Source organism: Bos taurus, chromosome 11 (genome assembly GCF_002263795.3).
Source record: "Bos taurus isolate L1 Dominette 01449 registration number 42190680 breed Hereford chromosome 11, ARS-UCD2.0, whole genome shotgun sequence".
Classification (NCBI taxonomy): Eukaryota; Metazoa; Chordata; class Mammalia; order Artiodactyla; family Bovidae; genus Bos; species Bos taurus.
The window spans coordinates 92,983,905-93,005,931 of record NC_037338.1 but is presented as its reverse complement, the minus strand read 5'-3'; the positions used below and the strand labels follow the sequence as shown (position 1 = coordinate 93,005,931).

General features: G+C 49.4%; 1 protein-coding gene across 3 annotated transcripts in view; it reads left to right on the top strand.

Annotated features, from left to right (window-relative positions):
- Positions 1-20,873: 20,873 nt before the first annotated feature.
- TTLL11 (tubulin tyrosine ligase like 11) overlaps positions 20,874-22,027 on the top strand; it is a 269,684-nt gene continuing 268,530 nt past the window's right edge. For all 3 annotated transcript variants that reach the window (XM_059891842.1, XM_059891843.1, XM_024999560.2), the window contains exon 1: positions 20,874-21,469. In XM_059891842.1, the coding sequence (XP_059747825.1) occupies positions 21,041-21,469 (429 nt within the window). In that variant the 5' untranslated portion in view covers positions 20,874-21,040. The remainder of the gene's footprint in view (positions 21,470-22,027) is intronic.

Here is a 22,027-nt window from a genome sequence, read left to right as displayed (position 1 = left end):
GCTGCCCTGCACCTCGGGGTGTGACCCTGGCCCATGCCCTGCCCCTCTCTGAGTCTCCACCTGCCCTCAGCAACCTGGAGAGAGAATGTTCTTTCTCACAGGATGAAGAGCGGTAACTCGGTGCAGAGTCGTGTCTCAGTAACTCTTAGCTGTCTCAGAATCAACTGGAGATACCGCAGGCCAGTGATAGCGTTCACTGAGAGCTTAGACATTCCAGATATAGTGCAACGCACTCTCCACGGATTACCTGGTTCAGCCTGAAATTTGCCCTGCTGGTTATGAGCCCAGGGTTGCAAGTCAAGCAGCCTTGCTCAAATCTGCCACTTCTTAGCTGTACAACCCTGGGTTGGGGGGCTGCTACTCAGCCTCTGAATGTCTTTATTTCCTTTCCTGTAAGATGGAGAGAATAAAGCCCACCCTTAAGGCTACAGTGAGAATTCAATGAATTAAAACCTAAAACTCATAGTAACTTTGAACATATTCAGTGAGCACTTAATACAAGTTAGCTTTTCTCATTGGACCACTGTTAATTCCCCTTTTACGTATCAGGAAACAGAGGGTAAAGGAAATGGATAGACTTGTCCAGGGCAGACATCGTCAGCCAGGGGTCCTTTTACTCTTGGGGGATGTTAGTTAATGTTTGGAGACATTCGTGGTTGTCACATCTCAGAAGGTGCTACAGGGATGCTGCTAAACACCCTATGAAGCAGAAGACAGTCCCCCCGGTCTTACCCAGGAGGGTGTGACCTCTGTCCTTACCTAGGTCAGGCCTCCACAGGGGAAGGGAGTCCAGCCTCCATCCCCTGATGGCAAGAAGGTTGAGGCTGAGAGGCTTTAGTCTGATTTCAGTTCAGTTCAGTTCAGTTGCTCAGTCGTGTCCGATTCTTTGTGACCCCATGGACTGCAGCACGCCAGGCCTCCCTGCCCATCACCAGCTCCTGGAGTTTATTCAAACTCATGTCCGTTGAGTCCGTGATGCCATCCAACCACCTCATCCTCTGTCATACCTTTCTCTTCCCACCTTCAATCTTTCCCAGCATCAGGGTCTTTTCAAATGAGTTCTTCGCATCAGGTGGCCAAAGTATTGGAGTTTCAGTTTCAACATCAGTCCTTCCAATGAATATTCAGGACTGATTTCCTTTAGTCTGATGTAGTAATCCCACTAAGAAGTCTGAGCCCAAGCCTGGAAGGGAGGGGGGTGGTGCAAGGTGGTGGCCATGACTGCCCTGCTCTGCTGCCCCTCGGGGCATCCTGTCTGAGTCCTGGACGGGATCAGGCTCCGAAACAAGAGGGTCACGCAGCCCAAGGTCTGGAACTGCAGGACTGGGTCCCAGCTTTGAGGCCTCCTGGCCCTGCTTTTGCCCCACAACCCCTGCCCCTCTGAGATGGCCAGCTGGCAGATACCACCAAGAGGTGAGGCTCACATGATACATGGGGGGAACCCCACCCTCAGCAACCCCACCCACTCCAGCCACGCCCCTGACCCATCATTTGAAGGCTGATGTGCTGCACAAGAGTGGTATTTTGCTCCCAGAGACGCCTGGTGGCTCAGAGGGTAAAGCGTCTGCTTGCAATGCGGGAGACCCAGGTTCCATCCCTGGGTTGGGAAGATTCCCTGGAGAAGGAAATAGCAACCCAGGCAAGTATTCTTGCCTGGAGAATCCCATGGATGGAGGAGCCTGGTAGGCTACAGTCCACGGGGTCGTAAAGAGTCGGACACGACTGAGCGACTTCACTTTCTTTCTTTCTTTCATTGGTACAAGACATCCGTAGGGTCTCCAGGGACAGCTCTGAAGAGGCTAGGACTGCTACTGGCCAAAGATCAGCCCTTGAGGTCCTTGGCTGGGCAGCTGCCGGAGAGAAGATGTCCTTGTCTCTCGAGGAGTCTGGCTACGTACCCCAGGAGGTTGGCCTGAAGCCTCTGTCCTGGGCTGGCTGGCAGGGGTGGGCGGCTGCAGACAGACCCCTGCAGGATCTGGTGGGTTCATCTGCCTGCTGGAGCCGCTTCCTTGTGCAGCCCCCAAAACGAGGAGCTGCTGGGAGGCAGACCAGGAGACCAGGCAGAGAATTCAAGGTCATGTGGAAGGATGACCAGGGTTGGGGGAGCACAGAGCCTGCTGCTGCTGCTGCTGCTGCTAAGTTGCTTCAGTCGTGTCCGACTCTGTGCGACCCCATAGACTGCAGCCCACCAGGCTCCCCCGTCCCTAGGATTCTCCAGGCAAGAACACTGGAGTGGGTTGCCATTTCCTTCTCCAATGCATGAAAGTGAAAAGTGAAAGTGAAGTCGCTCAGTCGTGTCCGACTCCCAGCGACCCCATGGACTGCAGCCTACCAGGCTCCTCTGTCCGTGGGATTTTCCAGGCAAGAGTACTGGAGTGGGGTGCCATTGCCTTCTCCAGCACAGAGCCTAGAATGACGCATTTGTTTGCTGAGGAAAGGCCATTGGAGCTGGGCTTTGAGGGCCAAAAAGTGGCAGGAAGGCCAGTGGAAAAGCTGGAAAATGCCAAGACAAGAAGGGGAGAGGGGATAGCCTGTCTGGGGAGCCCTCTGTGGCCGCGGAGGATGGGTAGCCTGGGAGGCAGGCACTGCAGAAGGTCCTTGGTTCAGAGACCTGGGGATTATCTGAAAGGGTTGAGGACCCAGAGCAAGGGCAGGAAGAGAGGAACTGAGTTCAAGTGCATAGGACTTCATAACCCGACACTGCTAGTTCACAAGGTGTCGGGCGCATGGCAGCACTGTAGGAAGCTGTCTTATCCAGGAGGGCGTGGCCTCTGTTCTTAGCCAGGCCCGGCCCCCACAGCCTACGGGTCGCGGGGTGGTCCACCCTCCACCCAACATCAGAGATGCCGCCGGGGCCGGGACGACGGGAGTGGAACACGTTGGACAAAGTGGCCATTTTCCAATCCTTAGACTCGGGCAATTTCTGTTTCTGGTGGAACAGATGACAAAAAGCAAAAGTGGAAACACGAGAAACAGATGCTGCGGCAGAAAAAAGGCAGAAACAGACACGCCGAGCAAGGGAGAGATGAGTGGATAGGACCGCTGTAAAGCAGGCAGAGACAGAGGACAAAGAGAGATGTGGGAGGGGCAGCCGTGGGGACACACCCAAGGAGGGGGCGGAGCTGGGAACGGGAGGGGAAGGGAAGCCCTGCAGAGGCAGGGGAGCACGGGCTGTATCGCACCCCTGCCCCAGCGAAGCTGTGGACCACGCCTGGGATGCTGGCCCCAGGAGGGTCACGTCAAGACACTGCAGAGGGCCTCTGCTCCTGAGTGTCTTGGGGGCGACGGAGGCTGTCCTCTCCTGTCTGTAGTGCTGAGCCAGCCCTGCCCTTTCTCCACACCTCTTCCCCATGGGGGCTGTCTCTCCCCAGGACAGCCCTGCTGAGATTTGAAGATGCAGATAGCCATTGAGTTCCCCCAGTCTCTTACATTATGCATTTACTGACCTTGTGTGCGCTAAGTAAATGCATAATGTAAGAGACTGGGGGAACTCAATGGGGGATCTGACAGAATGTGGTCCACTGGAGAAGGGAATGGCAAACCACTTCAATATTCTTGCCTTGAGAACCCCATGAACAGTATGAAAAGGCAAAATGATAGGATACTGAAAGAGAAACTCCCCAGGTCAGTAGGTGCCCAATATGCTACTGGAGATCAGTGGAGAAATAACTCCAGAAAGAATGAAGGGATGGAGCCAAAGCAAAAAAAAAAAATACCGAGCTGTGGATGTGACTGGTGATAGAAGCAAGGTCCGATGCTGTAAAGGGCAGTATTGCATAGGAACCAGGAATGTCAGGTCCATGAATCAAGGCAAATTGGAAGTGGTCAAACAAGAGATGGCAAGAGTGAATGTTGACATTCTAGGAATCAGTGAACTGAAATGGACTGGAATGGGTGAATTTAACTCAGATGACCATTATATCTACTACTGCGGGCAGGAATCCCTCAGAAGAAATGGAGTGGCCATCATGGTCAACAAAAGAGTCCGAAATGAAGTACTTGGATGCCATCTCAAAAACGACAGAATGATCTCTGTTCGTTTCCAAGGCAAACCATTCGATATCACAGTAATCCAAGTCTATGCCCCAACCAGTAATGCTGAAGAAGCTGAAGTTGAACAGTTCTATCAGGACCTTTTAGAACTAACACCCAAAAAGGATGTCCTTTTCATTATAGGGAACTGGAATGCAAAAGTAGGAAGTCAAGAAACACCTGGAGTAACAGGCAAATTTGCCTTGGAATACGGAATGAAGCAGGGCAAAGACTAATAGAGTTTTGGCAAGAAAATGCACTGGTCATAACAAACACCCTCTTCCAACAACACAAGAGAAGACTCTATACATGGACATCACCAGATGGTCAACACCGAAATCAGATTGATTATATTCTTTGCAACCAAAGATGGAGAAGCTCTATACAGTCAGCAAAAACAAGACCAGGAGCTGACTATGGCTCAGACCATGAACGCCTTATTGCCAAATTCAGACTGAAATTGAAGAAAGTAGGGAAAACCACGAGACCATTCAGGTATGACCTAAATCAAATCCCTTATGATTATACAGTGGAAGTGAGAAATAGATTTAAGGGCCTAGATCTGATAGAGTGCCTGATGAACTATGGAATGAGATTCGTGACATTGTACAGGAGACAGGGATCAAGACCATCCCCGTGGAAAAGAAATGCAAAAGAGCAAAATGGCTGTCTGGGGAGGCCTTACAAATAGCTGTGAGAAGAAAAGAAGTGAAAAGCAAAGGAGAAAAGGAAAGATATAAACATCTGAATGCAGAGTTCCAAAGAATAGCAAGAAGAGATAAGAAAGCCTTCTTCAGCGATCAATGCAAAGAAACAGAGGAAAACAACAGAATGGGAAAGACTAGGGATCTCTTCAAGAAAATCAGAGATACCAAAGGAATATTTCATGCAAAGATGGGCTCGATAAAGGACAGAAATGGTATGGACCTAACAGAAGCAGAAGATATTAAGAAGAGATGGCAAGAATACACAGAAGAACTGTACAAAAAAGATCTTCACGACCCAGATAATAACGATGGTGTGATCACTGACCTAGAGCCAGACATCCTGGAATGTGAAGCCAAGTGGGCCTTAGAAAGCATCACTATGAACAAAGCTAGGGAAGGTGATGGCATTCCAGTTGAGCTATTCCAAATCCTGAAAGATGCTATGAAAGTGCTGCACTCAATATGCCAGCAAATTTGGAAAACTCAGCAGTGGCCACAGGACTGGAAAAGGGCAGTTTTCATTCCAATCCCAAAGAAAGTCAATGCCAAAGAATGCTCAAACTACCGTGCCGGGGACCAGCCCCGGCTGATCCAGGGTATTCGAAGGAGAGACGGCATAGGTGAAGATCAGGAAACAATTGCTTCATTAAACGTTAATTAAGGATATAAAGAGTAATAGAATGAGGATAGCTCAGTAGGAAATTCAGTGTAGAAAAGAGGCTGAATAATTCAGCCAGAAGGTAAGAGAAAGAACGACATGGGGAGACCAAGTTTCAGTGAACAAGGCCCGCACTTTATTTTCCAAAGTAGTTTTTATACCTTAAGTTATGCATAGAGGATAATGGGGGAAGGGGTAGAGTCAGGCAGCAAGCCAGGCTTTCTTCCTGCAAACTTATCATATGCAAAAGCTTAGGTGATTTACGTCATCTTCTGGCCCGGAGGCCTGTTAACATTTTAAGACCCTTTCTTCAGAAAACTTATTTTTCTCTAAAGGTGATTGGTCAGGAGCCACCCTCCAAAAGCATTAGATAAAGTTGCATTCCTATAGAGCAAAGGTGTGGTGGGCTATAACAAGAAAAAGAATTAACTCAAGGGTCCCAGGTTACAAACATTAAAGCTACTATTTACACCAATTATATTAATCAATACACTGCCAGGGACACAGCAGGTAAGGGATATGGAAACTTAGCAGCAAACATTGGCCCAACAAGTGAAAATCCCTTCACCAATACAATTTCTAATCAATCTTTTAACTACTCAAAAGAATCTGTGTTTAGACAGTTTAGAACATCTCCTGCCTCTCACAGTTGGGAGGCTCTGAACAATCACATGTGGGCGGAAAAACCTATTCAGGCAGGCTAGAGGATTTCCAAAGGAGTTTGTAGGTTGAAACAAACTACAAATTCCAGGTTTGTCACACCCTGGAATTATTAACTGGAGCTGTAAGCTAACTCTTTTTTCAGAGAGGTAGTGGGGGACAGCCCCCCGTAAAGTCAGAGGTGTAGGTGAAAGCACAAAGCAGAAAGTAGGCAGACTCTGGTTTTGGGTGTAAATGCTCGAGAATTTCCAGGGGGACTCCTGAGGCTCGATCCCGCCTTTGCATATGCCGAGCCTCCTTCCTCATGACCTTTGTCATGGGCGGAGCTCCTCACGCTGGCTACCGGCAGTGATAGAATTCCAGTTGAGCTATTCCAGATCCTGAAAGATGATGCTGTGGAAAGTGCTGCACTCAAAATGCAATATGCACTCAATATGCAATATGCCGGCTCCCGGCACTACCACACAACTGCACTCATCTCACATGCTAGTAAAGTAATGCTCAAAATTCTCCAAGCCAGGCTTCAGCAATATGTGAACCGTGAACTTCCTGATGTTCAAGCTGGTTTTAGAAAAGGCAGAGGAACCAGAGATCAAATTGCCAACATCCGCTGGATCATGGAAAAAGCAAGAGAGTTCCAGAAAAGCATCTATTTCTACTTTATTGACCATGCCAAAGCCTTTGACTGTGTGGAGCACAATAAACTGGAAAATTCTGAAAGAGATGGGAATACCAGACCACCTGATCTGCCTCTTGAGAAATCTGTATGCAGGTCAGGAAGCAACAGTTAGAACTGGACATGGAACAACAGACTGGTTCCAAATAGGAAAAGGAGTTCATCAAGGCTGTATATTGTCACCCTGTTTATTTAACTTACATGCAGAATACATCATGAGAAACGCTGGACTGGAAGAAACACAAGCTGGAATCAAGATTGCTGGGAGAAATATCAATCACCTCAGATATGCAGATGACACCACCCTTATGGCAGAAAGTGAAGAGAAACTCAAAAGCCTCTTGATGAAAGTGAAAGTGGAGAGTGAAAAAGTTGGCTTAAAGCTCAACGTTCAGAAAACAAAGATCATGGCATCCAGTCCCATCACTTCGTGGGAAATAGATGGGGAAACAGTGGAAACAGTGTCAGACTTTATTTTTCTGGGCTCCAAAATCACTGCAGATGGTGACATCAGCCATGAAATTAAAAGACACTTACTCCTTGGAAGGAAAGTTATGACCAACCTAGATAGCATATTCAAAAGCAGAGACATTACTTTGCCAACAAAGGTCCGTCTAGTCAGGGCTATGGTTTTTCCTGTGGTCATGTATGGATGTGAAAGTTGGACTGTGAAGAAGGCTGAGCATCGAAGAATTGATGCCTTTGAACTGTGGTGTTGGAGAAGACTCTTGAGAGTCCCTTGGACTGCAAGGAGATCCAACCAGTCCATTCTGAAGGAGATCAGCCCTGGGATTTCTTTGGAAGGAATTATGCTAAAGCTGAAACTCCAGTACTTTGGCCACCTCATGCGAAGAGTTGACTCATTGGAAAAGACTCTGATGCTAGGAGGGATTGGGGGCAAGAGGAGAAGGGGACGACAGAGGATGAGATGGCTGGATGGCATCACTGACTCAATGGACATGAGTCTGAGTGAACTCCGGGAGTTGGTGATGGACAGGGAGGCCTGGTGTGCTGCGATTCATGGGGTTGCAAAGAGTCGGACATGACTGAGCGACTGATCTGATCTGATCTGATCTGATTGAGTTCCCCCAGTCACTTACATTATGCATTTACTGAGCTTGTGTGCGCTAAGTGGCTTCAGCTGTGTTAGACCCTTTGCGACCCTGTGGATGGCATCTCACCAGGCTCTTCTGTCCATGGGGTTCTCCAGGCAAGAATGTTGGGGTGGGTTGCCATCCCCTTCTCCGAGGGGATCTTCCCGACCCAGGAATCGAACCCACGTCTCTTGTGTCTCCTACATTGGCTGGTGGATCCTTTACCACTAATGCCACCTGGGAAGCCCCTTACTGAGCAGCTACTGTTTGTGTTGTAGTGCTGGAGAAGACTTGCGAGTCCCTTGGACAGCGAGGAGATCAAACCAGTCAATCCTAAAGGAAATCAACTCTTTGGAAGGACAGACGCTGAAGCTGAAGCGCCAATACTTAGGCCACCTGATGTGAAGAGCCGACTCATTAGAAAAGACCCTGGTGTTGGGAAAGCTTGGAGGCAAAAGGAGAAGGATGAGATAGTTAGATAGCGTCACCGACTCCATAGACATGAGTTTGAGCAAACTCTGGGAGATAGTGGAAGAGAGAAGAGCCTTGCAGGCTATAGTCTGTGGGTTGGAAAGAGTTAGATGTGACTTAGCGACTGAACAAGGACAACTGTTTGCCAAACACGGTGCCAGCATTGTCTCCCCAAACCTCTCAACCACTCTGCCAGGAATGTGAGGCTGAGAGAGGTTAGGCTGCTGGCCTAAAGTCACACAGGATGTATGCCCTGAGAGAAAATTCAGGCCTGTCTGTCCGATGATCCAAGGATTTTTTTCCCCCCACTGGCCTCTTCATCCTCCATCTCCAGGGTTTTAATCTCCTCTGCCTCAGAATGTGCTTCAGTTTGTTTCCGTATTTTTAGGAATTGTTTTCCCTCCCCTTCTGCCAGCTCTGGTTGGAAAGGGAGGGAGCTTGGAGGGTCAGAGGTGGGTTCAGAAGGGTCTCTTCTGCCTCCCAAGTTTCATCTGGACCCTTCTCTTGAAGCCTGGCCTTTCCCCAAGCACCCTCCCTGCAATCCCCTGGCCTCTTAAGAAGCTGGAGGAACAATTGCTAATCAGTTTCTGAGAGAGCCTGGGGGATAAACGGAGGAGCCCACGGGCACTGGATTGCTAACAGCTGGTCCCCTCCCCACGGGCAGGCCTGGCGTGGTGCCTCGCTCCCCTTCTCAATTCCAGTGTTTCCTCCTGCCTGGTTCTCTCTGGTCTCTTCAGGGTTCGTCCTCGACTTGATGAAGCCACAGGGGTTGAAAGAGGCTCCCTGCCTGACATATCCCCTTCCTTCACTCATCTCCCCAGGGTGAGGCCCTCAAAATGCTCATCACACTTTCATCTCTGGGCCTTTGCACACCTTACTTCTTCTGCAGGGACAGCCCTCTGACTGGCAAACTCCTACCCATCTTCTAAGATCCAGGTTACGTGTCACCTCCTCTAGGAAGCCCTCCTAGGCCTAAGGCCTGGCCATGTGGGCAGCTGGTGGGGCCGCATGATCCCTGGGAAGAGCACTGGAAGCAGAGTCCAGTGGGTCTAGTCGTGGCTCTGATTCGTGGTGGGTGAATGCTAACCTGAGCTGCTTCTCTGACCTGCCTTTTTGTCTCCCGGTCCTCCTCCTTCACATCTCAGCTTCTCGGTTGCCTTCTGTGCAGACTTCTTGGACCCCTCCCCTCCATCCACCCTCCTCCTCATGCTAAGAATGACTCCCTCAGTGTCCCTGGGCTCCTCTCAGGGCAGGGGCCCTGCCTGCCTGGTGGCCACGACGTCCCCATGCCTTCATCATAATGTGAACGAATGAATGATTCATGAGAACCTCGGGATGCTCATCTGTAGAAGAGAAAGAGAAGGAACTCTGCCCTCCTGGGACAGCTGTGAGCTTTGGCTCAGTTCAGAGTTTGCTTTTCCCTGGCTCTCAGTACTGAGCTCTACTGTGATGGTAAATATCGATTGAGGGGACTCCACTTCCCCCGAGGCTGTTCTAATGGGATTCCAGCAGGCCGAGCACCTGAAGGCTGCCTCGGAGAAACCTGGGTGCTGGTGGGAGGGTGGAGGATGTGGGGGGGCTGGCAACGGTCCCCGGCCCTTTTGGCACCGGGAACCGGTTTCAGGAAAGACAATTTTTCCATGGATGGGTGGGGGAGGGATGGCTTTGGGATGATTAAAGTGCATTACATGTATTGTGTACTTAATTTCTATTATTATTCCATCAGCTCCACCTCAGGTCATCAGGCATTATGTCCTGGGGACCCCTGTGCTGAAGGATTGATAGAATCAGACTGGGGATACAGGCCCAAGAACCAGACTGATAATTCTCCCCTCACGGCCCCAAACACCAGATGGAGCCCCAAGTCACAGCTGCTGATGAAGCAAGAACAGGGTGGAGGGGGCCATGCGGGGCCAGCAGAAGGGCAGCCCTGGGGCCTGTACACACTGGTAGAGCAGCCAGTGGCCCCCGCCTTGGGCATCAGGCAGAGCCCCTCTGTCTCCCTCCCATGTTGTCTCCCCAGCTAGCCCGTGAGCAGCAGAGCAGGCTTAAGGAAAGAGAACAGAGACTTTGGGGAGGTCTGTTCAACCCCAGGCTGGGGAGAATCTTATAGAGCCAGGAAGGAGGGGAGAGGGAGCCAGCGTTGGGGGGAGGCTGAGAGCGGAGGAGAGAAGCCCCTTCCCCACAGACTCCTACAGATAGAGGCAGCCTGGGATGCCTCCCAGTCAGCTCTGCATCACTGGCCCCAGTCTTGATGTCCACAGACCCAGCTGAATCGGGTACGACCCCACAGGGCCCCCGTACCTGATAAGCCTTCTCTCTTTCTCATGTGGAGGAGGGGGGCTGAGTCCAGAAGGGCAGAAGGGAGAGGGGCTTGGCTGGAGGACTCCAGCCCACACCAACCCCCAGAGATCACACTACAGGTCTCCTGATACACCTCCACCCACCCTTCAAGGCTGAGCTTCAAGGCTGCCACCTCCAGGAAGCCCACCCTGCCCATCCCTCCTCTTCTCTCTCTCCTTCCATCAAGTCATAAGGCTGGGCCCTCATCTCCTCTTCTACTTAGATCTCAGGTTTATTCCAGGAGGGGCAGCTTCCCCTGCAGAGGCCATGAACCCTTGACAGTCACATCAACAGGTGATGTTTTTGAGTGCCTAGAGAACAAGGGCACTCACTCTATGTCTCTGAATCTCCCCCTCTGGCCCTGGGATGTGGGCAATGAGGCCATCCTGGCTTTGCCAATAGGAAAACTAAGCCACTTACTCGACAGGTGTCTCAGAGCTAGGCATGGGAGCAGCAGGAATCTTACCTGCCTCACCCTCCAAAAATCAGGCGTGAGCACTCAGGGCTGATAAACGACCTTATGACAAAGTTGCTTAAAATAATGAGAATTGACTGATTTCCTGGTCAGAGGACTGACTGAGCTCTGCTGGGATGTTCTTGTGCTCCGTGCAGTGCAGCTGAGGACCCTCAGTGGCTGCATTCGGCTGGGAGCCCAGCTGGGGTTTCTCGCCCTTAAGGGTCTCTCCACGTGGCCTCTCGTCACTCTGCAGTCTTGCCTGAGCATCTTTAGAGCGTGGCCCTGGCATCCATCAGGGGCCATTCCAAGGAGACTAGTCCTAGTGTGGAAGACCCTCCTGGACGTCTGCTCACATCATCCGTCCTAACATTTCATTGGCCAAAGTAAGCCTTATGTCGGTTACTTGATCTGTTTGTTGGGGTCATCCGTGTCACTGTCCACCATGGTCGTGTCTACTTTTGTAGAAATGGCGCTAACTACAACTGTGGATCCTCTCTACCTGTCAGGTCAAGGCAAGCTGAGTTAGTCAAAAGCAGTTCCAAGTGACTTCTGATCCCCTTGCTCTGAACCTAAGACCCAGCCAGAACTGAGACCTGTCCAATTAATGGAATCTGCAGATGGAACTGTCAAGGAGACACCCAGCTCCAAACTCTGTGTGGAGCACCCGTGTTGCCCCTGGGAGCCTGGGCCTTTGAGGAAAAGACCCTCCTGTGGGACACCTGTTGCTGAATCAGTGGACGATGGAGTGGTACTTTTTATTTCCTACCAGGAGTGTAACAGCAGGGGTTTCCCCTCAATGCAGGGCTTTGCTGCTTGGAGAGGGCAGGTGAGAAGAATCTACCCCCCTTTCCCCACTCCCCATCTGTCCCTTCCTCTTTCTCCTTCCCCATTTCTGATTCAGAAATTTAAGCTAAATGACCTTTAAGACCTTTAGGATGTTTAGTCTTCTATCAGCATCCTTTTGGGACCAGGTTAGGCTTTATTTAGTCAAGGCTATGGTTTTTCCTGTGGTCATGTATGGATGTGAGAGTTGGACTGTGAAGAAGGTTGAGCACAGAAGAATTGATGCTTTTGAACTGTGGTGTTGGGGAAGACTCTTGAGAGTCCCTTGGACTGCAAGGAGATCCAACCAGTCCATTCTGAAGGAGATCAGCCCTGGGATTTCTTTGGAAGAAATGATGCTAAAGCTGAAACTCCAGTACTTTGGCCACCTCATGGGAAGAGTTGACTCATTGGAAAAGACTCTGATGCTAGGAGGGATTGGGGGCAGGAGGAGAAGGGGACGACAGAGGATGAGATGGCTGGATGGCATCACTGACTCGATGGACGTGAGTCTGAGTGAACTCCGGGAGTTGGTGATGGACAGGGAGGCCTGGCGTGCTGCAATTCATGGGGTCGCAAAGAGTTGGACACGACTGAGCGACTGATCTGATCTGATCTGATTGAATGCCTGCTGCTACTGCTAGTCGCTTCAGTCGTGTCTGACTCTGTGCGACTTCATAAATGGCAGCTCCCCCGTCCCTGGGATTCTCAAGGCAAGAACACTGGAGTGGGTTGCCATTTCCTTCTCCAAAGCATGCAAGTGAAAAGTGAAAGTGAAGTCGCTCAGTCGTGTCCGACCCTCAGCGACACCATGGACTGCAGCCTACCAGGCTCCTCCGTCCATGGGATTTTCTAGGCAAGAGTACTGGAGTGGGGTGCCATTGCCTTCTCTGATTGAATGCCTAGTAGGTAGCAATGGCAACCCACTCCAGTACTCTTGCGTGGAAAATCCCATGGACGGAGGAGCCTGGTAGGCTATAGTCCATGGGGTTGCAAAGAGTCAGACACGACTGAGCGGCTTCACTTAGCAGGTACCTGGGCACTTTATCTGCTCTCACCCTAGAAGCTTCCTGAATTTCATAGACTGTCCTTTGAGGTTTGGTTCCTGGTCCCTCTCTGAGGTGCATGGTGGTTGTCATGAGACAGTTCACTAGACATCTCCGGTTTTCCTCCCTTAACACATGGGAAGGCTGCCTATCTTCCCTTACTCTGATGTTATGCTTACTCTGGTCAAATCGGCATGAGCAGAGCTTTCATGCGTCGCTTCCAAGAGAGGCTTTACAAGTCAGTGTGTAAGTCCCCACATTGCCTTTCTTTCCATCCATGGTGGTCAGAGAAGCACATGTTGAAATGGAGTTTCTGATAGACTATGATCTGGTGTGATTATAGGTCCAGAGCCCCTGCCCTGGATATGTGATGAAGTGGGAAATAGACTTTTCTGTTAGGTCACTGAGATTTGGGGAATGTTTGTCACTGCAGCTTAACATAAAGCCTCTGCTGACTGATACACACACTCGGGTTCAACACAAGAGACCATAGGGCTGCTGGAATCCCCTATCTAGTTCTCATAACCAACCTTTCAGGAAAATGACAAGCTCTTTCAAAATCCATTTGATAAATTCCATGGAAGTCAGTATGGGTCTTGGTGGCTAATTGGTTATGGAGGGGTATGGGAAATGAAAGAGCCAGGCTCCAAAAACAGAAGGCAATCACCCCCCACCCCCTGCCCCTGCTTAATTCATCCCTGAACCAACCAGGAAAAAGGATTTCTTCCATCCCAGGCCAGTGGGAATATTAGGGATTTATTTTTCCCCTCCCCCTCTTCCTCTCTCTCTCTCTTTCCTATCTTCCTCCTTCCTTCCCTCTCCTTCCTTCCTTTTTTCCTTCTTTTCCCCTCCTCTCTTTCCTTCCTTTCTTCTTTTTTTAAAGCACTGCTTTCCAAAGTTTCGTAAAGCTAGAACTGTTGCTACTGTGTTCTTCCCCTAACACAACTCCACTGAAACACTCCAGCAGGCCCCACTTTCTGACCTGGGGAGGCACCTCTCTTGATTGCATACCGATGATTGCTTTATAAAATATTTTTAAACCCTGACAGCTCTCCAGGAGCGAAGGCTGTTGTTAGAAGAGTGCAGTGGCTTTCAACTTCTCTTGACCTTTAAGGAAAAGTATTTTGAAAGGTGTTGTTTATTCTCCATCTCCACCAAGCATGTGGAGAATGCAAGGTGGCATCGTATTGTCAGTTACATTATTTCTGGCTGAGAGCTTCACAGACTTGGCCGTGATTCTATTACCTGCAGGTAGAGGGTTGTGCATTTCCTCTTCTCCAAAGGGTGGTGTGAGAGTCCAGCCAGGGAAGTAGGAAATCTGTCTCTAGGCTTAAGGCTGATGGCCCAGATGCATGGTGCATGGAGCCGGGAGCTCAAGACCCAGCCTTTCCACACCATCTTCTTCACCAGTTTATTAAAATGTCATACTTTTTATGAGCATCCTGGCCAACTTCTTCACTTGGCATGGGGCAAACGGAAGCCCAGAGGGTACAAGGCCAGGTCAGGGCCTCTCAGTGGGTTAGGATCTACCTGGAGGTGATGGCACAAAGTACAGGTGGAATGGAAAGAGCCTGGGCTCCACGCTGGCCACACTGAACTTTGGACTTCAGTTCTGTTACTTAGTCACTGACTTCCTCTTGGTGAGCTTCAGTCCCCTCACCTCTAAAATGGGAACTATAATGATCACCAACATTCATAGGCCACTAAATGCAAGTTCTCTGTTTCAACTCACTTTTTACAACAGCACTCTGAGATAGGAACTGTTATCATCAGCCCAATTTTCAGATGAGGGAAGTCAAGGACCGAGGAGTCATAAGTTTTGCCTGAGGTCACAAAGAAGAACACAGACTCCAACCCAGTCATGTGGGGGAACACGGTACATTCCTCCCTGGAGAGTTGCTTGGGAGGAGTAAAGTGCTGGAGTATACAACAGGGCTTGATATGCAGGCGTGCTCAGCGAAGATGGCTATTATTGTTAGTCAAAAAGAAACCACCTATTCTGGAAGCAGTCAACCCAGAACTGCACACGAAGCCTTTTGTCCACTCATTAGGATTGCCCACTAGCTCTTCCAGGAACTCGGGTGCTCCCAGGTGCTCTATCACACCTTGTCTAGGAGGAGGTGGAGATTTTGGATCTGAGCCTTAAGAATAAACAGCTCACTTAGCAGACAGGAAGCCGTTGGGAGGATGTACCAGGCAGAGCGAGCAACACTAGCAAAAGCCTAGAGGTGCAAAAGTGTGTGTTTGCAAGTAGAGGCCGGCCGGGGTGGGTGGTGGTGGTGGTGGGGCGAGGGGGCTGTTGGATTTGATTCAGATGCTTGTTGCTAGGGGATCTTCTCTGCCTCTCCTCCTTCAACCTCTTCAAAACCCGGACCTCAGGCGCCACCTGGTGGCAGCCTCTGATACCAACAGGGCAGAAACCACCAATGGGAGTAAATGCTACCCACACTTCTGTCCCCTAAACTGTCCCTTCCTGGCTCTCTCCTTGGAAATGGACTTGCTATTAAAGCGATAGAACAAGCATCAAGACATTTTATTTAAGGATTACATTTTCCCGTTATCAAAACAAAGCATGGCCATTGTAGAAAACTGGGAAAATATACAAAAGTTTAATCAAGAGGGAAACAGTCACCCTTCGTTCCATTGCTCAGAGTAACCACTATTAAGATACTGACATCTTTTTTTTTAAATTTGTTATCCAAACTTTTTATTGAAATATATATAACCTACAGAAAAGCCCAACTCATACAAGTTGATGAATTATAACAAAGTGAAAATATCAATGAGACCATCACTAGACCCAGAAATAGAGCAATACCAGAATCCTAGGAGCCTCTTTTCGTCCCTTTCCAACCACATCCACCAACCTCCTTCCCAACTGTAGCAACTAAGCTGACTTCCAACATCACGAAGTTCTGGAACTTTATGTAAAAATAAAAATACTGTTTTATGGCTGGCTTCTTTTGCCAAAGGATGTGCTGGTGTCGTTAGTCTTTTCCCCTTAACCTATTGTGGCTCAAATGATCAATTCCCTGATGACCCATGAAGTTTCTCAATTCCTTATGTTCATTGGCTATTTGGATATCTTCTTTTGTGAATGACTATCCTTGTCTTTGAGGAGAAGGCAATGGCAACCCACTCCAGTACTCTTGCCTGGCATATCTCATGGACGGAGGGGCCTGGTAGGCTGCAGTCCATGGGGTCTCTAAGAGTTGGACGCGACTGAGTGACTTCACTTTTCACTTTCATGCATTGGAGAAGGAAATGGCAACCCACTCCAGTGTTCTTGCCTGGAGAATCCCAGGGATGGGGGAGCCTGGTGGGCTGCTGTCTGTGGGGTCACACAGAGTCGGCCACGACTGAAGCGACTTAGCAGCAGCAGCATCTTTGTCTTTTCCCATTTTTGAGCATCTCTTTGTTATATAAATAATTCTTTATATTTTCAAGATACAAGTCTTTTGTGGATTTTACATATATTGACTAAGATATTGACATCTTTGAATCCAGAGATTTTCTCTGCATGTAATTTTCATGTAATCCACATACACTGAGGATTAGTGTGTGTGTGTGTGTGTGTGTATGTGTGTGTGTGTGTGTGTGTGTGTGTGCATGCACTGTGTGCTCAGTTGCTTCAGTTGTGTCTCTTTGTGACCCTGTGGACCATAGCCCACCCGGCTCCTCTGTTCATGGGATTCTCCAGGGAAGAACACTGGAGTGGGTTGCCATGCCCTCCTCCAGGGGCTCTTCTCAACCCAGGGATTGAACCTGCATTTCTTATGTCTCCTGCATTGGCAGACAGGTTCTTTACCACTAGCACCACCTGGGAAGCACAAATATATATATGTATATATATATACACACACATATATGGTATAAATACATATACATATATATGGACACAGTTATGTTTAAACATATGTGGCTTATGTTTTGTGAACAAAGGCTTGGTGTGGGGGTTAGTGTGGGTTTGGGAGCTGTGTGTAAGTGTCAGATAATCCTGAGTTTGAATTGTATCTTTGCCTTTATGAGCTGTGTGACTTAGGCAAATAACTTCTCTGGGCAGCAATTTCCTTCACCATCTGTAAAATGTGCTGATCGCAGGGCTGCTGTGAAGCTTAAATGACACAACATATGCAAAATGCTTAGTACAGTGAGTGCTCAGGACAGAGAGGGTTCTCATGGATACTAGGTCACCGTGGAAGACTTAGCCTGCCTTTCTGGTTCACAACAGAAACCTCTAGAAAGAGGATGGATAGAGTTTGCCAAACCTGAGAGGTAAATCTCAACCAAGATCTCATGACTCCAGCATCACAGCTATTCTCATTTGTCTCTAGCTTCTCCCAGGCCTTGTTTACTCGGAGCAGTCTTTAAGCATTGTGATTACCAGGCTTGCACTAGTTTCCTTGATGTTACATCACCAGGATGATGTTTATCCTACACGGCTAAAGCTGCGGCTGACATTTGCCATTATTTGCCTAAGTATTTTCTTATCGTCAAATATCTGAGCAGTTTCTTTCATTCATTCATTTGGCTCATTCATTCATTAGTTCATTCACTCACTCATTCATTAATCAATCAAAAAAATGGTTGTTGAATGCCTACGGTCTGCCAGGCACTGACTGGGTGCTGGGATATGGTAAACGAGGGCAGGACACCCTTACCTGTGGCACTGGGACTCTGGTGGGTGAGACAGTCCATCATAAGCAAACAAACAACTAACTCTGACTCTAAGACGTGAGTGTGTGAAGGAAAGAGAGGTACTTCTTGATGTATTTGTGTCTGGGGAAGTGTTCCTGGTCCCTGAGTCTCTGCTGCTCTTTGCTCCTCTGCAGCCATAGCTGAAGCGTCTCTGTGAGGAGACCCACAAGGGCTTGGATTTTCCACCAACACATTTTAGAGTTTCCTGAGAAGTCAGAGGTCACCACAGCATTCAGAGCCCTGCCTGGGAGCCCTAATGGGACTTGCCTCTAAGGCTTGTGTCTCCACAATTCTAGTCTGTTCCCTGCCCTCCTGAAAAGGCTTATGACTTTTGTTGCTATTCAGTCGCTCAGTTGTGTCTGACTCTGCAACCCCGTGGACTGCAGCACGCCAGGCTTCCCTGTCCATCACCAACTCCAGGAATTTGCTCAAACTCATCTCCACTGAGTTGGTGATGCCATCCAACCATCTCATCCTCTGTATTCCCCTGTTCTTCCTGCCTTCAATCTTTCTCAGCATCAGGGTCTTTTCCAATGAGTCAGTTCTTCGCATCAGGTGGCCAAAATACTGGAGCTTCAAGCTTCAGCGTCAGTCCTTCCAATGAATATTCAGGGTTGATTTCCTTTAGGATTCACCGGTTTGATCTTCTTGCAATCCAGAGGACTCTCATGAGTTTTCTCCAGCACCACAATTTGAAAGCACCAATTATCCCCTCCTCCCCCTTTTTACAGGATTAATAAATTTATTTTTCCTTCCAGTTTTATTGTGATATAATTGACATAAGCAGTGTATAAGTTTGTGTACAACATAATGATCTGATTTACATACATCACAAAGTGATGAGCACAGCAATTTACTGAACATCCATCATCCCAGATAGGTACAAAATTAAAGAAACAGAAAAAAATGTTTTCTTGCGATGAGAACACAGGATTTACTCTAAAATGTTTATATATAACACACAATGGTGTTAATTATATTTAACATGTAATAGGTTACATTCCTAATACTTATTTACCTCATAACTGAAAGTTTGTATCTTTTGGCTGCCTTATTCCAGTTTTCCCTCCCCCAAACCCTTCACCTCCCCAACTCTGTGTGCTGTGCTTAGTCACTAAGTCCTGTCTGACTCTTTGCTACCCCGTGGACTGTATAGCCTGCCAGGCTCCTCTGTCCATGTGGTAACCACAAATCTGTCCTCTTTTTCTCTGAATTTGTTTTTGTAGTATAATTGAGTTACAATATTATGTTAGTTCCTGGTACACAGCACAGTGATTTGATATTTCTATACATTTCAAGCTGATCACCGTAACCATTCCCTTCTTAAATCTACTTGTACTGCACCTTTTCCTCAGCTCCCTCTCAGCACAGGGCCTCCATTAGCCCTGGGAGCCTTTGAACCAATCAGCAAAGGTGCCCCTTTCTTCAGAACAAAGCCTCAATGGGTGAGGCTTGGTGGGCAGAGAGCAAGTTGCATTTCAGCCCCCTTGAGGCCCCCGGGTCATCTGCATGACTGTACACGGCTGCCATGTCCACAGCCTCTGGAAGGACCACCCCACCTGCTTTCTTTTTATTTATGTATCTATTTATTTGACTCTGGCTTTTAGTTATGATGTGCAGGAACTTCTATCTTTGTTATGGCATGTGGGATCTAATTACCTGACCAGGGATCAAACCCGGGCCCCCAGCATCAGGAGCACTGAGTCTTAGCCACTGGGCCAACAAGGAAATCCCTTTCCTTCTATCAGCCTGATTCTTACTCTATCTTGAAGACTCAGTTTACATTCCCTCTCTTATATGAAGTTTTATCTAACTTTCTAATTCTCAGTAAATTCTCCATTCTTTGAACTCCTAATTTTTTTTTTAACTCTTTGGCTCATTTGGCACTTAACTGCATACTTCCTTGTGATTCCTCTGCTTTCCATCTCTTGTACCATTATTTCATCTGCAAAGTGTGGCTGCCAGTGAGGGCTGCCACAGCCACTGTCCTCAGTATGAGGTGTTTTCCCTTCCCAGCTCCATCCCCCGAAAAAACGAAATGTGGTTCCCTGAGGCGAGACGGGAAAGCCCTCTACTTGGATTGGCTTTAAAACTACAGGGCAACCCCAAAAGAATTGAGTGCAGGGAGTGGAATAGGTATTTGTGTATTCATGTTCATATCAGCATCATTCACAATAGACAAATGTGGAAACAAGCCAAATGCCCACTGTCGAATGAATGGATAAACACGATGCAGTTTTATCCATACAATGGAGCACTATTCTGCCTTACAAAGGCATGCAATTCTGATAATATTACAACACGGATGAACCCCAAAGGCATTATGCTGAATGAATAAGCTAGACACGAAGGGATAAATGTTAGATTATTCCACTTATATGAGGCGGTTTATCAAATTCATATAGACAGAAAGGAGAATGGAGGTCCGGGGGCTGTGAGTTAAGAGTTTAACGGGTACAGAGTTTCAGTTGGAGAAGATGAAAAAGTTCAGAAGATAAATGGTGATGTTTGCACAATGTGACTGTGTTAACGCCCTTGGCTATACCTAAAAAAATGGTTAAAATGACAGATTTTATGTGTATTTTATTGATACCAAATTTCTTTCTTAATGACATAATATGAAAAGGGGTTGGTTGATGCCCTCAACTAAACCGCAAATCTGCAGGTTTCCCATGGCTGCCCCATTCCTTTGCGAGCTCCCTGAGAACAGGGAAAGGTGTCCCCCCTCTCAGTCTGGGGGCTCTCCCAGGACGAGAAAGCGATTTCCTCAAACGAGCAGCCGCTCCTTGAGGGTCTGGACTTGTTATCTCCATCATCAGGCTGAGATTCTTTCTGAGGGTGGAAGTGCCTAGAATGGATGAGGTTGTGCCTCCTCCATCGGATCAGGAGTTATCCCGGTGAGTGCTCGTGGAGTGGAGGAAAGTGGGTTTCCTGTTTGAAATTATCGTCTCTCCGGCCCAGTCTCGGGGCTCAGAAGCCCTGCAAGCTCCGATAGCTGTTTCACTCTCAAGCTCATCTCCAGCGTGTCGGCTCCAAGTTCTGGGAGCTCAGCTAGCTACCCAGCGTGTTGGAGTGGGCGGGCCGAGGCCGCTTCCGCCCTCTTCCAAGATGTCCGCCGCCGCCTCTGTGACAGGCCTGACCACGTGAGCAGCCTCGCCTATGAGGTCGCCGGGCCTGTGACGGCGATTGTCCCTTCTCGGGCCCCGTCCAGTGGGCGACTGCCCTTGTCAACCGGAGCCTGAGCGATCATGGCAACCGGCTCGGGAGGGGAGCGCGCGGCAGCGGCGGCAGCGACGGCAGTTTGGTCGGGGGCCGGGGCGGCGGAGCGGCGGCGGCGGCGGCTCCGTCACTGGCGTTGGCACCAACCCTGAGGGCCATGCTGCGGGGCAGCCCCGAGAGGGAGCTGGCGGCCTGGTGGGAGGCGGAGGCCGTGGCCGCGACCAAAGCGCAGGCGGCGAAGGAGCAGGTCCGCGTGGACCCCGGCGCGGCCGGGGAACCCGAGCGCAAGGCGGGGGAGGAGCAGCCCAAGGAGCCGGCCCCGGCGCCACCCTGCGCGGCCGAGGAAGGTGACGCCCGCATTCCCCCGCGGCCGCCGCCCACGCTGCCCGTGTCCCTGGCGAAGCCGGAGCCGGCGTCTGGCCTCTGCCCGCACGGGAAGTCTAGGATCAAGGGCCGCAGCTGCAAGCGGAGCTCGGGCCAGCCCGACGAGTACTGCTCTCTGCGGCCGGTCACCGTGGACAGCTCCAAGGCCAGGACCTCCCTGGACGCCCTGAAGATCAGCATCCGCCAGCTCAAGTGGAAGGAGGTGAGGCCCGGCCCGGCCGCGTGGGCACAGGGGGTGGACTGGAAGACCTCAGAGGAGCCTGCTGGCTCAGGCTAGGTCTCAGGGCCAAGCTCCTGCTGCTGTGCGCCACGCGTGTCAGCCTCTCACTGCTTCTCCTTCAAAGCCTAGCCCCCAAGTCACTTCCTCAAGACTGCTCTAGATCCCTCCAGGTCGAGTTAGTTTGTCCTTCCTCTAGCTCCCCTGCAGCTACCCTTGGCTCCATGATCTCCAGCCGCTATCAGCACTCGCCTCCCCCACATTGTAGACATTTGTTTTTATGTCTGTCTCCTCCAGCAGCTGTGAGTCCCTGAAGCCGTCGATCCTCTCTCTCTTTCATTTCTTCCTTAAGTTTTATTTGTTTAGCGTTTACTGGGTGGCCCCTTGAGGAGGTTGAACCCCTACTTTGGAGGCAGAAAGACTAGGGTCTCAGCATCATGTCACTTAGCTGTGTGACCTTGAGCAACTTGCCTCACTTCTTTAGCCTATTTCTTCCTCTGTAAAGTCAGGCTAAATGTACCTACCTCATAGTTTTCTTAGTAT